The 15,243-nt window shown below is 51.1% G+C and overlaps 1 protein-coding gene and 1 long non-coding RNA gene across 5 annotated transcripts in view; one reads left to right on the plus strand and one right to left on the minus strand.

Annotated features, from left to right (window-relative positions):
- LOC104854579 overlaps positions 1 to 3,776 on the plus strand; it is a 10,101-nt gene extending 6,325 nt beyond the window's left edge. The window contains exon 3 of the long non-coding RNA XR_778169.3: positions 3,685 to 3,776. This is a non-coding gene — a long non-coding RNA (uncharacterized LOC104854579). The remainder of the gene's footprint in view (positions 1 to 3,684) is intronic.
- Positions 1 to 12,540, minus strand: part of Irf6 (interferon regulatory factor 6) — a 13,385-nt gene extending 845 nt beyond the window's left edge. The window contains exons 1-7 of one of the 4 annotated variants that reach the window (XM_010613168.2): positions 12,526 to 12,540; positions 10,953 to 11,141; positions 6,640 to 6,844; positions 5,580 to 5,708; positions 2,511 to 2,654; positions 1,300 to 1,692; positions 520 to 638 (exon numbers count right to left, since the gene is read on the minus strand). In XM_010613168.2, the coding sequence (XP_010611470.1) occupies positions 520 to 638; positions 1,300 to 1,692; positions 2,511 to 2,654; positions 5,580 to 5,708; positions 6,640 to 6,844; positions 10,953 to 11,126 (1,164 nt within the window). In that variant the 5' untranslated portion in view covers positions 11,127 to 11,141; positions 12,526 to 12,540. Of the gene's footprint in view, positions 1 to 519; positions 639 to 1,299; positions 1,693 to 2,510; positions 2,655 to 5,579; positions 5,709 to 6,639; positions 6,845 to 10,952; positions 11,142 to 11,337; positions 11,439 to 11,501; positions 11,810 to 12,525 lie in introns of those variants that run through there. The other 3 variants (XM_010613167.3, XM_010613165.3, XM_010613166.3) reach the window with 3 other exon arrangements.
- Positions 12,541 to 15,243: the final 2,703 nt, after the last annotated feature.

The following is a 15,243-nucleotide window of genomic DNA, read 5'->3' on the forward strand; positions in this document are numbered from 1 at the left end:
GGATAAAAAAAAAAAAAAAAAAAAAAAACAGATTAAAGAATTAAAAAAAAAGAATCTGGTTATTGGTGTGGTACCGCCTCAGTGGTACCGCCTCCTGCCTCATAAGCACAAGGACCCAAGTTCAATCCCTGATACAAAAAAAAAGTGGAATAGCATCAGGCCACAGCCAGAATAAATGACTGCTTCCTTGGCAAGACTTTTAACCAAGTGTCGTCGTCTCCTGCCTTGGTGCACAGCTCAGTCCCACCTGCTTGCTGCCATTCCTAGAAGATTTTACGTTCTCAAAAACAACTCCCAACAGTTTCTCTAAGAAAAGCTGGAAAGAATGGAAGTCACCCTAAGTCAACCACCCATTTTTAGGACAGTCTCTAGATTGGTCCTACTGTACAAAACGAGCCTGCTTCCCCGTCTGATAGGATTAAAAACGTACAGACTGACGGGCACTCAATCAGGACTCACCCGGACCTGGGGTAAAGCACTGACAGGAAGAAGCATTGTCATCTCATCTTTATTCCTCACCTGAACCAAGATGAGCTTCCTTTCCAAGGGCTTCCCATCGGGCCATTCTTCCCCAAAGCATAAGTAGATCTCGAATGGCGGCTGCTTCTCTATCTGTCCTTTCTGGTGGGCAATGAGGTCTGCAGAAGTGGAAGAGTAAGTTTGATGCCGTAGGTCATTTCATACCCACCTGGTGAATACCACCTTACGGGCTGCCTGACACACTAGTCATGGGTGGCTCGATTTTAAATTAATTAAGATTAGATAATTACGTGGTTACAGCAGTCACACTCACCTGCTCAATAGCCACTTATGGCTACTGGCTATCATACTGAACAGTGTTAATATAGAACATTCCCATCGCTTCTGGAAAATAAGACTTCTAAACGTGGAGTTGACATCAGACTGTGAAATCCAAATCTCAATACTCTCCCTAAAATTGTTGCTTGAATTCACCATTCAGATACCTCCCAGAAGAAAGAGTACGTGCTTTGTCGAATATGACAGTTTCCTTCCAAAGTTAAAGACAAGCTGATAAAGTTTGGTGGTAATTATATGACTGTCGCCCTCTTCTGCCACTGAAGGGGTGACAACCAACCTAAAAGCAGCTTCTCCCTTCTTCATTGCCTAGGTTGCTTTCATCTTTTAGAGCCAAGGCTCTCCTCTCCCTTGACCTCCAAAAGAAATTTTGTGCTGAAGGTCTTTGCTGAGCCAGGAAAGGAAGGAGGAGCATGAGAAGGGTAGAAGAAGATAAACTTCCAGAAAGCAACTCCATCACCAATCTCATAATAAAAGACTCACCACTCAGGAATGTTTCCAGACAAAAGAGCTTGACTTTCTTCTGTCTCTCAATCAGGTTGGGGGCAACAAGTGAAGGGGCACAAGGCCCAGACCAGTACACCTTGCACTGGCACAGCCTGATGGCGTAAATGGCATGACCGCTGACCTCCAGGATCAGTCCTCTGTCCATGACATCCAGTAGCTTGCTGGTAAACAGCTTCTGCTTTTCATTGGTGATGTGTTCTGGCCCTGGGAATTTGACCTGCTCCAGGCTGACCGGACCAAAGAGTTCCTCCTGGTCGGGCATGGGACCCAGGTCCCCGTAGAAGAGCCGGCATCCCTGGGGGTTGCTCACAGTCATGGTCTGCCCATACTCCTTCCCACGGTACTGAAACTTGATGTCCAGGTCAGTCACTGCAAGGCGAGAGGTAACAGTGAGAGTCCCGTTCATCCCTAAGAGTCCCCCAAGTGCATTGACATCAGGCCACCTTTCAACTGGCGTTCGGGAAGGCCTCTGCCACAGTTACCCTCCCTGCAATAAATGGAGGCATCAGCATACTGGGAGAGTCATGCAAGGCTGCCTTGAAGCAAGGCTTAAGGCCCCTCTACACCATCTCTGTGCTATGCTCCGGGCTAGAATTTCACCAACCAAAGTGCCAGATCCAGATCTGCACCAATAGGCATTAGAAGGAGGGAAACTGTAAAGTAACTAGTCTGTAACTCATTTTTGGTTTCAAGAAACTAGAGGAATAAGAAGAAAGCCGTCTTTCTGAAAGTCTTAGCACATCTGTTCTGTCAGTATAGCAAGTGTAGCACGAAAAGGATACCAGGGCAATGATGTTGATCCTTAAGAAAAATGTGTGCCCAGTTCAACGAGAGCCCCTAAAGCTCCTCAACATCAAGAGCCACTTCATCCAAATCTATGGCCTTCAACCTCCCAAGCCCACAGCTGGCTTTGTCACCAAGCCTAACCAGACTTAGACCCAGGTCTCCTGCCCACCTAAGGGCGGCATGACACGGAGTCCTAACCAATCAGAGCATCCCCATGGGCAAACACATTCGGGCGATGTCTTCTTACTCCCTGGTGACTCCAACATTCAGGAAGCAGATGCAGCGGGCACTGGGGGGCAGGCAGCTCTTCTGTACACAGCAAGGTAATGCAGGCAGAAGGTGTGACAGGAGAGGACTGAACGGGACATGAGACCCAGCAAGAAAGATCAAGGCTCACTTACTTGGGAGAGAGCTGATCCACAGCTCTGGAGAGCTGTAGAAGGGCTGGATGGGGGCCTGGGGCACTTCCATCTCCAGAGGTTCTGTTTTGGGCCACACTGCTTCAGGGCTGCAGTTGCCCACGCTGGCCGGCGCCATGGGAGAACCTAGAACACAGGCATGCGGGTGAGCGGGCTGGGCTGCACCTGCACACCGCCAGAGGCTCAGGAACTGGACAGGGCAGAAGATGAGTCAGGCACCGGCACGTGGCCCAGTGACCCCCGTCATCCCCGCGGTTCCCCTGCTCCTGCTTCCTCCCCGGGTCATTTCACTCAAACGTGGAGCTCTCAAACCTTGTTTGCTCCAGACGAACAGGGACAGGTGAGCCTTCTCTAGCAGTTACATTAGAAAGGGCATGAGGGAGAAGCTTCCCTGTGGAAACTGGCCCAGCAACCGGACAAGGGCTGCCTCCCATGAAGTGCGCTTAATTGAATTAACTGAATTGCTTCAAGTAAGTATGAATGTACAGAAATTCTATGAAAATAAATGTGTTATTTGAGTCATTTCTAGGAAAACAGATGCACTGAGACCAAAACGTTAAGTGAAATAAATTGGATGCAGAATCTTAAAAATCCCATGGTTCATCTTCTAGGAAAAACCCAAAGCATGGCTAAGTTAAAGAGCAAAATGAAAGACAGATAATAGGAAGCAGGGTGACAGATCTTTTGCAAAAAGGACCAAGAGATGGAGGGAGGAGAGAGGGGAGGGGAAGGGGATGAAAAAAAGAATTATGACGCGTTATGTACATGTACCAACTCCAGCCTGAATGTAATCGTGTACTGCCAATGCACTAATAAAATTTAAATAAAAAATAAAAGCAGCACTTCCCCACAGAAATAAATAAGGTGAGTAGTCCGTGGACCTTGATCACCCTTCCGGTTTCTGATGAGACTGGGCTACGTGAGTGACTTCTAAGGTTTCACATAGATCTCAACACTATAGGTCCTTTATTATCTATTTCAGTCATTTTTCTGATAATTTTTGAAATTCATCTTCCTAAGAATTAGGATGTAGTCATTGAAAAACTAACGTGCTGACTGTGCTAAGCTTTGTAGTGGTGGGGGTACAGGGGGGTAAACGGAACGCAAAAATGTACATTCCAGTAGCACAAATGAAAATTTATTTTCTCTGTTGCAGTCTTTCTTGCAGTTACACAAACAATGTAAGCCGGGTGTGGTGGTGCACACCTGTAATCCCAGCACTCAGGAGGCTGAGGAAGGAGGATCACCATGAATTTGAGACCAGCCTGGGCTACAGAGTGCATTCAGTGAGACCCTGTGTCAAAAAACCAAAAACAATGTAATATGTAATTGTAAACATTCATTAAAAATAATAAAATTATAAAAATAATTTAGAATTCATTAAAAATAAATTTACATGCAGAAAATGCCTGAACAATTACTCAAGATCCTAGACAGATCTGTCCCAGGGGAACTGGAAGTCTCAGAGGTAGGATGGAGAGAAAACCTTGCAGCTGATTACTTTCTTGTACCTTGTTTTTACTGTTTTGTTTTGCTTTTGAGACAAGGCCTCACCATGTAGTTTAGACCGGCCTTGAACTCACTGTGTAGTCCAGGCTGGTGTTGAATTCTTGATGATCCTCCTGCCTCTGCCTCCCAAATGTTGGGGTTACAGACGTGCATCACTGTGCTCGGCTTCATTGTGAATTTTAAGACATATCAAAGTATTCACTCAAAAGTATTCAAAGTATCTTTAAAAACAATGAAAATCCTAATCCTACTTCCCTGCTACTGTCAACGTTCACTTGCTCCCAAGTCTGCAGATTTCTCCTTAGTCTCACCTCTTAGGCATCTATTCTTCCGTATTTCTTTTTCTTCTGCCCCAATAGCTCTGAAATCACAGAGGTGAGGGTTTCTTTGATGCTTTGGGTTCGAGTCCAGTTAAATGTGTGTACCCATTTTACACTGTTGTCTAACATATTCCACAACTTCCCACAAGGACCCACAGCAGCCCAAACAAGGCCACACACTAACTTAATAAAATGCAAACAGAAATAGCAAGGCAGGACGCCCCAGAAATAAGCTGCACCCTTTCGAGGGGTGAGGACAGCAGAGAAAGTCAGCTAAGAATTTCACATCTCTAGATGCACGACTCTTAAAATGTCACTAAGTGGGATACAGCGTGTGGCAATCTTGACCTAGAAGATCTACATGAAATTTGTCAACGATGTACATGGCAGGATTAAGAGGGTCAGTGGGCAGATAATAAAGACAGTTTCCTGACCCCCGTGATAGGGACCCCTCCTACAACAGGGTCCCCCAAACCCTAAAGAAAGCATCTTGATATATGGAGTTTTCTGGGTGGTGCAAGTTCTATCACTGAACCCACAGTCCCACAGTGACAGTAAAACGGAGGGGAAAGGCTGCGCCCTGGCTGCAGGTCATGTGAGTAGCAGCCCAGTGACAGGCAGTGTGAAGGGGTACAGTCGAGCAGCGCCACTGTGTTTGCGTATCAGTCGGAGCTGCAGCAGGAGACCCAGAGCTGCTGCGAGGCAGTGGCCTCCTAATCGCGAAGTTCAGTCTTCCTGCGAAGCTGAATTCAAAGGTCCATAAAAGAAGCTCCTGGAGATAAGTGCTATCAGAGCCTAGTGTTGGTGGCTACAGAATCACAGGTTGCTCATGGACATCCTAAGCAGAGCGTTCCCTGTTAAAGAAGCGACACAGAATTTATACCAAGGGAAGCTGGACGTTTGCCTGTGATTCATAAATTGACATCTGCACTGAAAGAAACTGGCAGAACTTTATAACCACTGATATATGTGGGGCCAGGAATGAATTCAAATTTAATTTTCAAAATCAGACCTTCTCTAGAATCATAAACCCATCCACGGCACCGTAGTAACACAGTCAGCAGATTCCCTGGCCTGTGACTCCTCCTTCCTAACTGACCAGCAGCCTGGCCACAGGGCTCAACCACTGCTCCAGGGCAGGGGTGGCTGGAGGGCAACAGCTCTGGAGCCAAAACCCACGGGCCCCCTGTCTGTCCCTCTGCGCCGCCCACCAGCTGCTCACCGTTGATATTCAGGAAGGGGAAGGTGTCTTGGATGGGAACGTGGTGCTGCGACTGATCGAGCTCATCTTCCTCGTCGTCCTCATCCACGTCATTGTCCTTCTCATCCCAGGGGGCAGAGCCTGTGGATCCTATGCGAGACACAAGCACACCGGTGAGCAGCTAGAGCGCCACACACTTGTGCAGCAGACCTGCCACCCATGCCAGCCACAAGCTCCGGCAGAAAAAGCGGAAAGTAAGGGAGTGTTAATTCCTACTTCCGATGCCCCCTAAGGAGCACTGATGCAAGCTCTGTCTTCTCGCTCTGCCAGGAAGCTGCAAAACCTACCTGCTCCTCCCGGAAATCTCTACGCCTTAGCACAGCTATGCAGAAGCTTCTGGTGCAGCAGAACCCCTTTGGAGTACAGGATGCCAGCTTTTCATCCTTGTGAGCTTAACGTGAAGCACGGACCCTTCCCTCGAGGCCAAGTCTCACTGGGTTCCCCGGACCATGAGTCTCGGCTATCTGGCTCTCAGGGTTCTTTCACACCAAGTAAACAGGGGGATAGGGCGGCACCCTCTCAGCATATCCTTCAAGCTGAACATTTATTCATTCAACATTTCTAAAGAACTTTGTAGCTTTTACAGATCTTGTTCACTGTTCTAACAACAGCCTTTGAAATAGGCAGGAAAGATGAGATCCCGCCTTTTAGAATTAAAGAAACCGAGGCCCAGTGACGTGGTCTGGATCCCACAAGTGAAGTGACAGGAGCCAAGTGACAGAAGCCAAGACTTCTAACTCATCCTCCTTCAAAACCTCCAGCCACTCAAACCCCAAGAGAGGTTATTTCTACAGCAGAACTCCAGAGTCCCTCTGCTTTCTCATGCCTTCTGCAGTCCAGGTAAAAACCATTCCTCTAAAGGAGCCAGAATCTGCCGCGTCTATGCCATGGATGCTCTGGGTCCTAGGCAAAGGCTCTCATTTTACCACCGAGAAGTGGGCTGTCTGCAGTAGAGCTGTTCCTGAGTGTGCCACCCAGCGCCTGGCACGCTGCCCACCCTCTCCAGCAGCTGGGGCCTCACCTGGGTTAATGATCGAGCCCTGGGGCTGGGGGATGTCGCACACTTGGTAAATCTTCACCGGGTTCATGGGTACCTCCTTGGTGCCGTCATACATCAGGTTGAATTCCCTGCTCTTATTGAGAGCGCAGCGGAGCTGGGCCTTCCATTTAGCTGGGTCGGGGTCGTCCACCCCTTCCTGGTACTTTCCGGTCTCCACAGCCCAGGCCTGAGGAGCGGAAACTTCCATGAGTGCCTCCTGTTGCCCCTTCTCATGCAGACACCACCCGCCCGAGTGCCCAGTCCGCACCACACCGAGACGCAGCAGGCAAGGCTGCCCTCAGGGACAAACAAAGCAGGGCCAAGGGAAATTAAGCTGTACACAAACATGGTAGCTTGAAGGAGCTGCCTTATCTCAAGCCTTCCTGCCAGAACCTGTCAAGACAACCATCACACCAAAGGGTTGAAAGTAAGGTCTGGAGCAAAGATGTAGCAGCATGCTCTCGGACAGCAGGGCTCAGGCAGGCTTCCTTTCTCGTGTTTGACGTGAGCTGCTTACATAACTATTACAAAGGTGGGTGGCAGGTGATAGTAAGAGTTTGGCCCGCTGGTCTTTTGCCTCCAGTCTTCAGTATGGCTCATGCAGAACTATAGAAACCAGGTGTCTTTAGGAAGATGGGACCTGGGTGTGGTGGTGTATGCAAGTAATCCCAGCCCTCAGGAGGCTGAGGCAGGAAGCTTGCTGCTTTGAGGCCAGCCTGAGGCTGCATGGTGAGTTCAAGGCCTGCCCAGAGTATGTAGCAAGACCCTGTCTCAAAAAAAAAAAAGAAGACAGGTATCCAGCATACCCCGATGGCTCAGAGCCTCAAGTCCTATGAAACCAGTGCTCCCCCTTTCCTGTCCTTGTTCCTCAAACTCCAGCTTCATGCTCTCAGGACAGGAGCGGCCAATGGCACATCTAAAACCACTCAGACTCCTCTTGAGTTTCCAAATTTGGGAACTCACAACACTGTCTCTACACAAGGGGAACAAGCAGTCTCCCCACGGGGAAAATCAAATCTGGGCTGCTCATGCCCTAGGCCGTGTTCCCCCGGTATAGAAAGCAGAGCAGGGAGTAGAAAACCGGGGCCTACTTAACAGGATTTACAGTTAACATGGTGTGATCACAAAGTGCAGTGAATGTAGCTTTTCCAGTTTATTACAGAAAAAGACACTGCCATGAATCCCCCTCAAAATGCACTCCGGCAGCTTGAGCACACATCCTGTCACTGTTGCCACGTTCTGAAGCAGTTCTGGACGTCCTCTTCTGTGAGTACCTTTAGTGGCACAGTTGTGGCTAACTCGATATCCTGAAATTCAAAACATTTACCTTTCACAATCATTTTGTCTTTGGAGAAAAGCCAGAAGTCGGTTAGTACCAGGTCCGGTGAATTAGATGAACGGGGACACACCTTACTGTTCCCACAGGCCTGCCTTCCAAAACACGCAGGAAACAGACAGCCAGAGCTGCTTCAAAAGTGCAAGAATGATGGGATGAGTGTGGTCAAAGGAAGGGGATATGTTTAGAGGGGATTCACGGCAATATATCTTTTACCGTACAAAAATGTTTAAATTTAAATGTTTCATAGCTCTGATCGTGCCTTGTATGTTGCTACTCCCAGGATACCCAACCCTACTGGTTGCTAACATACTTTCTGATCACTAAGCAGACACATTAAATTCAGAAGAAGGAGATGTGATCAGAGAGAATTCAAGACAGGAAACACACACCAAGTTTTTAAAATAACTGACAGAGCATATCACTAGTCCAAGCCCAACTCTGTCTCTGGTTCTGTCCAGACTTCTTCCTCAAGCTGAGACTCAATCTTTCTGCCCCATCCTTTGAGTTCTTTCCCCTCTGTAGAGCCTTGCAGTCATGAGGGAGAATCTTCCCAGAGCTGATCTGGTCCTCCACCTCCTCCAAATCAGACCCACTTCCTCTTACCTACCATCCCCTTGGATGTGGGCTCCTCCATGAGCTTTGTGGTGCGGAATGAGGAACTCTTTCAGACACTCCTGCCATTCCATCTGCCCCACCTCGGGGGCAGTTCCAGCTCCACGGGCCCCTCGTGTCTGGGAGGCACCACTACATGATAGCCCATGTTTTCTATCCTATTTGATCCTCTGTTCATGCTCACTCTGTCCCCAACCAGCTAATTTGGGCTGCGCCAGTTCTGGCAGAGGTCTTAGATTTTGGTGTTTCCCAGAATCCTGCTGTCTATGTATGGAGAGCAGCCAGGTGAACTCAGCATCCCAGTTTCTGCTCACACCAGCGTGCCTGGCCTGCTCGGATGATGCTGAGGACCTTGGGCTGATGCAGCCGAGTGGCCGGATAAACACTGGGCTCAAGGAATGGAGCCACGCGGCAATCCAGCGAGACTTAGGGACATTACTCCATCAAACCCCACCAGAGCCTTGTTTCAGAGCCTCTGCTGAGTATGCAGGTCCTTGTTTCTCTTTCTAAAATGGAGGGATCTCTAATGGCTTCTCGGCCTTTTGGCTAAGATCAAGTATAAAATGGAGGGATCTCTGCGTTCTTATGGTGCTCAACAAGTCCCTTCCCATACTGAATTCCACTTGATTCTCACAATAATGCTGTGAGGGAGGCAAGACTGGCATCATCTCACTTACTACGTGGGAAATGAGCCTGGAGAGGCGACATGCCTTCGTCAGGACCACATTCGGAGCCAGTGGAGGCAGGATTCATAGTCACATAATCCAATTCCTGGTCAGAGTCAGAACAGGCAGCATGACGGCAGAAAGCAGGGTAGGGGACCAAAAAGACTTAAGTTGAAATTCCAGACCCCCCCATTTACTGGCTGTGTGATCTTGGACAAGTTACGCAGCCCTCTGAGGGTAACCCTACATGTGCAACACTCAGGTGATACTGTGAGAATTCAGTGAGGCCACAGACACAGACCCCATGGCTAGGCAGTGCCTCGCCCGCACCTCTTGCCAAAGGCCATCCAAGCTCAGCTCTGTGAAAACACCCTCACTCTTCTGCTGCCCTCCCCAGGCCCTCCCCGAGCATTCTACAAAGAGATACAGTGATAAAGTAACATGGAGTGGCTTCTCTGAAACTTTCTTCAAGTCCCAGGCGTGCAGATCACCCTTATGAGTGGGGCTTTCGGGAAACCTGCCTCTTCCACACAGCCAAAGGCCCTTCGGCAGCAAACCCAGTACCAGCTCAAGGCCACCTTCTTGATACCAACCCCAGAAGCTGGTTTCGACTTTCCTGAACGCTCCATTGTTCATATCTAAATGAAGAGGGCCCGTCTGCATTCTCTCTGAGCACCCACAGGAGAGCCTTCTCTGACTCCGCTCTTACACTTGACATGACAAGTCGGGGCAAAACACCACTAGATGCCTCTCCGGGGCCCTGACCTTGTCCTACTGCAGCAAGAACCACAGTCCCGGCTGGATGCATTTCCGCCTTTCTGCTTGTAGTCAGCAGGGAAAAGCACAGGCTCAGTGCTCCATGTGCTGGGGGTACAAGAAGTAAAGCTCTTCCCAAGATGGAGGAGACTCCGGGAGGAGCCGGTTGAGAGCAGAGGTGGCCCTGGAATCACCACCACATGGGCAGAACCCTTTCCGCAAATGCAACAACCATGTACCTCTTTATCTGGTCAAGCTTTAATTCACTTAAATTTTGTAAGATGCTATGTGATTAGATCTAGTTTTCTGCTAAAAAAAAAAATGACAATCACATCACAGCTATTTTTTATTTAAGAAAACAATTTGGGCTGGAGATGAAGCTCAGCGGTAGTGTGCTTTGCAAGTGTAAGGTCCTGGGTTCAATCCCAGTACAAATTTAAAATTTGTACTTAAATCACCTTTAATTTTTAAGCAGAGTTTACAGGTAGGGAAAATATCTTACTATCACAAGAGTAACTTGCTACAGCCCTCTGCACCCCTCCCCCGGGCTACGTCAAGAGCCTGCTAACACCCAACAGTTCTGCCCCCCTGGTATAGCCACCTCCAGGCCAAGCACCCCAGGGCCGAGCCGAATGACGAGGAGGCATCAGAGCCGACCTGGGCCCTGCAGGGAAGACTGCATCACTAAGACTGCTTTCCGTCCAGCTGACCCCTGCAGCCCTCTGGGGCAGGAGCTGAGGGTCTGCAGCCAATGGTAGGGGTCACTGCCCTGTGCCTGCTAAGTCAGGGAGCACCAGAAATATCCTGCCTCGTCGGAGTTGTGGACTTACTGTATTCCCTGGGCCAAAAATGACAGCAGATGAAGCCAGAGAGGTCTGAGAAAACTGGGAAAGATTTCAATTCAGATGGTAGGAGCCCTTTACCTTAAAGATGGTGTTTTCCTCCTCCTGCTGGGGGCTGTGCCGCGTGGCATGTTTCCAGGGTATCTGGAAGCGTTTGGAGTCTCGGTGAAGCCAGATGAGCCCAGGGTAGAGGCCGCTGTCCACCTGGGCCACCAGCCAGGGCTTCAGCCGCACTCTGCGGGGGTGCAGGGCCATGATCTGGGCCAGGGGCTGAGAAGTGGGCAGAGCAAGAGAATTAGGCCGGCCACTGGGAGCTTCTCCCAGCCGCCGTTCCCATACGCCAGAGCTACAGTTTCACTGGATTACAGCAAAGAAACTAAATATGGGAATAAAACCATGCCAAGTAGAGAAGAAAAGAAAAGAGGTTAAAAGGTTCTTCTAATTCTTATTCCAAAGCCATTCATACTTCATGCTCTAGCCAAATCACACTTATCACGCAGGTAGATCACATTTCTTCTGTTCCAGTCCCGAAGCAGGAAAATATAAAGGTGATGTCATCCCTGCTGCAACAGCCCTTCCTGAAGTGGAGAGGGCTTTGGAAGAGAAGGTAAGGGTGCCTTCCAGCCTCACCTCAGAGAGGGAAGGCAAGAGTTATGGAAATAGCAAGTGTCTGGTGAGAAGCTGAGGCGTGCTGTCATCTGAACCAGGAAAACTGAAGGCGGGTGGGATGTTTCATTAAACAGTCACACTGTCCTGGGGAGGGAGTAGGTGAGCGACAGTCCTGGATTCCAAAGTCCTCGCTTGCTTACGTGGGGGTGCAGGCAGTCTGTCCACAGGACAGAGAGCTGAGCAGCCGGCGTAATCTGCTTTCCTTCCTGATGGCCACCGGAAGACTGCACCAAGAGAAAGGTCTCTGGGAATGCTGTCCAGCTACTGCGTGGTGAAGCACAGAACTCCTGGAATAATCCAGCCCCAGTCCCTGCACAGTCACACAGGCAACCCGGCTGGGCCAGCCTCCTCTCCCGGTTCTGTTTATTGGCCCGTGCCGGCTGAATGAACCAATGGGTTACAGGCACCAGCCTGGGTAAAGTCTGCAATTGATTGACATAAAACTACGGGGGGCACAGCAGACAACAGCATGCACGGGAGCTGGTGCTCACAGCCGGAAACAGACCTGCCCAGGCAGGCGCCCCAAGGAAAAACCACGCACTGCAGAACTGTTGCTTGGGATGTTATATTGTATTTGCATTTTTGGTGTTCTTACTTTGTTTTTAGTTAAGATGAGATAAATGGACGCCTGGAAAACTAACAGTCATCTGACAAATATTTGTTCTCCAGCTGCCATGTGCCAAGCACTGTGTTAGTCACCGAACTCTTTATCAGATGTCTCCTCTGGAGGAAAACCACGCTAGAGCTGCTCAGATCCCACAGAGCAGTTACCTCCACACCCAGAAAGATCCTCTCCTGAATCACAGCTCTGAAACCAAACCAGTCAGTCAGCTTCGAGCTTCCACTCAGAGCAGCTCAGCCAGGGGGACCCCTCACACGGCCAGACTCCCCACAAGCGTGAAGAACCCAAACCCAGCTCGGCCACTGGCACTTTAAGAGCAAGGAAGGAACTGCTCTCACCTGAGCCTTTGACCCAGTTACCTACCTAGTCCTGCAACTGAAACCTTCCCTGGGAACCCGCTGGGTGGGAGGCCGAGCTTCTTCACCTGCTGGGGGTCCCCAGGGGCACGTGTGAAGCCACGCAGCCTTGGAGGAATGTGAGCCTCCTGAGGAGGCAGCACACTCTCCCACGGGAAGTCCCACCTTCTCCCGCCCCACCTGTGGCAGGGGGTGGGGAGTGGAACACCGGAGAGGCCTGCACACCTCCCATCACCTAGGAGGAGGTCTTCAGAATTTCTGTGGTGACACTGATAAGACCTGTGTCGGCCTGTTGGGCACATGACATGCACCTCTTGGCGATCAGGGCCCAGGACTTGATCTGCAGCACGTCCAGAAGAACTCGAGGCTCCCAGGCCTCAACATGCAGCCGGACCTGGTGACGGGGAAGGAGGAGCAGCTGCCCTGAAGCTCATGACTGAGATCTGAGCCTGGCTCTCAGTGTCCCCTGGAAGGGACCGCACTCGAGCCAGCTGGCCTGGGCCTCCGCAGAGGAGCCCGGCCCTCCTCGCTGCACACCCTCGCCATCTCCTGGAAGTGACCAGGTCTCCCCTGCCAGGTGATCATGAAGACTCTTCAGATAGGCAGAGGGAAACATCCCAAGCAGCCAAAGCCACAGAGATGGGTGCCTAAGTCAATCCACAGTAAGCACAGCACAAGCCGTTCACAAGTGTCCAGGGGATTTTTACCAGACTGAGGATGTGTTTACACCGTAAAGTTGGGAGAGGGAGGCGCAGCAAATGACACAGACTACGCAGAACATCACACTTTGTGACAAAGCACACTGCTGGGCGAGTGGAAGTACACACGCAGGAAATGCAACACAGCAACACAGGCAAGATAGGCAACACACCCATACACGTGGTGCTTATGTGGGGATGGGACTGCGGGTACTTTATACTTTCCTACATGATTCACATTTTGTTTGTTTGTTTCTATGAGATAAGGCCTTGTTATGCAGTTTGGGCTGGCCTTGAACCATGTATTCCAGGAGGCTGCCCTCAAACTCACAGCAATCTTCCCTGCCTCAGCCTCCCGGCAATGTTTCAATTTACAATTGTCTTTCAAAAAAGCAAGTAGTGGTTTCCAAGCACAGGACAGTAACATTTGAAGCATAATAACAATCCTTGCTGGGCATCATGGTGCAGACCTGTACTCCCAGCACTTGGGAGGCTGAGGCAGGAGAATTGCTATGAGTTTGAGGCCAGCCTGGTCTACATATTCAGCCAAGTCCAGCCTGAACTACAGAGTGAGACCCTTCATATTTGCATAGACTTCTCAGTTTTCACTATGCTCTAATTTACCACATCTAATTCCACCCTCAGGTCCCAGAAGTGGTTTTATACCCAGGCCACAGCTGGGCTAACTGAGGCACAGGAAGGTGAGTGCACAAGAGAGCAAACCCAAACAGCAACCAAGACCCATGGGCGACACCGACTGCCTGACCACCACCTGTGAACACATCTGAACAAGACCTCTTCTTGGTTATTGTTTTTGAGACAAGGCCTCTCTTTGTAGTCCAGGCTGGCCCCAAACTCAGCAGTCTTCCTGCCTCAGCCTCCCTGCGTACTGAGATCACAGGCACACACCACCACACCCAGCCCAGAACACTCTCCCCACTGGGCTGCTGCCCTCACAGTCGGCCATCTGCCCTTACAGTGAGTCCACGGCCTGTGTCCAAGAGCCATTTGACCACGCCAAGGATAAAGTGGCCACTGTCCACTCCCCTCACGGTGCCCCATAGCAGGCCCTCTGTCTCCGGGGACACCGTCACCTGGATCGTCCTCTGCACACCCTGCACAGCCCTGCTGGGTGGCCTGCGGGACTCACACAGCTGTGCTGGGGTTGTGCCTGTGGCTTTGCTCAGAGTAAAACCCAGTGCCACTTCTTGCAGGCAGGTCACAGGGACACCCTGTTTTTCCCTCCTTTCTACAAGGAACTGAAATGCCACTGAGTCCCTAGCCTTCCCTGCGTCAGGTCCAGCGGGGCCAGGGTACACCCTCACACACTTCCTCCCAGGGAGTGAGTCTCAGGCCGACGCTGCGGGTGCTGTCAGGACTCGTCCACACCTAGGCCCACCGCTCTGGCAGAAGCCCCTCACTCCCTGGCCTCCTCTGGGATGCACAGCAGGAGAACAGGTTGGGGCCAGGGCGGTGACCACCACGCAGGCTCCCAGAGGGCGCGGCAGTCTAGGCCGCCTTTCAGACCGGCAGGAGACTCCCGTCTCCCCAGGCCATCCCCAGCCTCCTTGGGCAGGAGGGCCTCACCTGCCTGGCGCCACCCTCCAGACACCGCGGCTGGCTGCTGGGAAATCCAGGGTGTCACCAGGCCCAGGGCAAGAGGCCCAGCCATGCTCAGTAAACGCAGGGAAGAAAACAACCGGGGCAGAGCACCTGGCCACCCTCCTCCCCACAGCCCCAACACCCAGGAAGACCAAGCGCAGCGGGCCTGGGCGTTCTCCCTGGGACACGGAGGCCAGAGGCCAGCACGCTGGCTAGGGCCAGCGAGGAGGGGCGTCCTGCTCTCTCCGACGGGTCGAGGCAGAGCAACCAAGTCCGGTCTGCAGGAGAGGGAGACTCTGTGCCAGGGGCCCGGGACGCCCAGAGCCACCTGGAGGTGGGCGACGGGCACCCAACGTCCCAGACCAGGCGCCCACCCACGGGCTTCGCGGCGGACCCGCCCCACCAGCGGGTGTGTCTCCCCCTCC

Source organism: Fukomys damarensis, unplaced genomic scaffold, assembly GCF_012274545.1.
Source record: "Fukomys damarensis isolate Sample0158 unplaced genomic scaffold, DMR_v1.0_HiC HiC_scaffold_11, whole genome shotgun sequence".
NCBI classification, from domain to species: domain Eukaryota; kingdom Metazoa; phylum Chordata; class Mammalia; order Rodentia; family Bathyergidae; genus Fukomys; species Fukomys damarensis.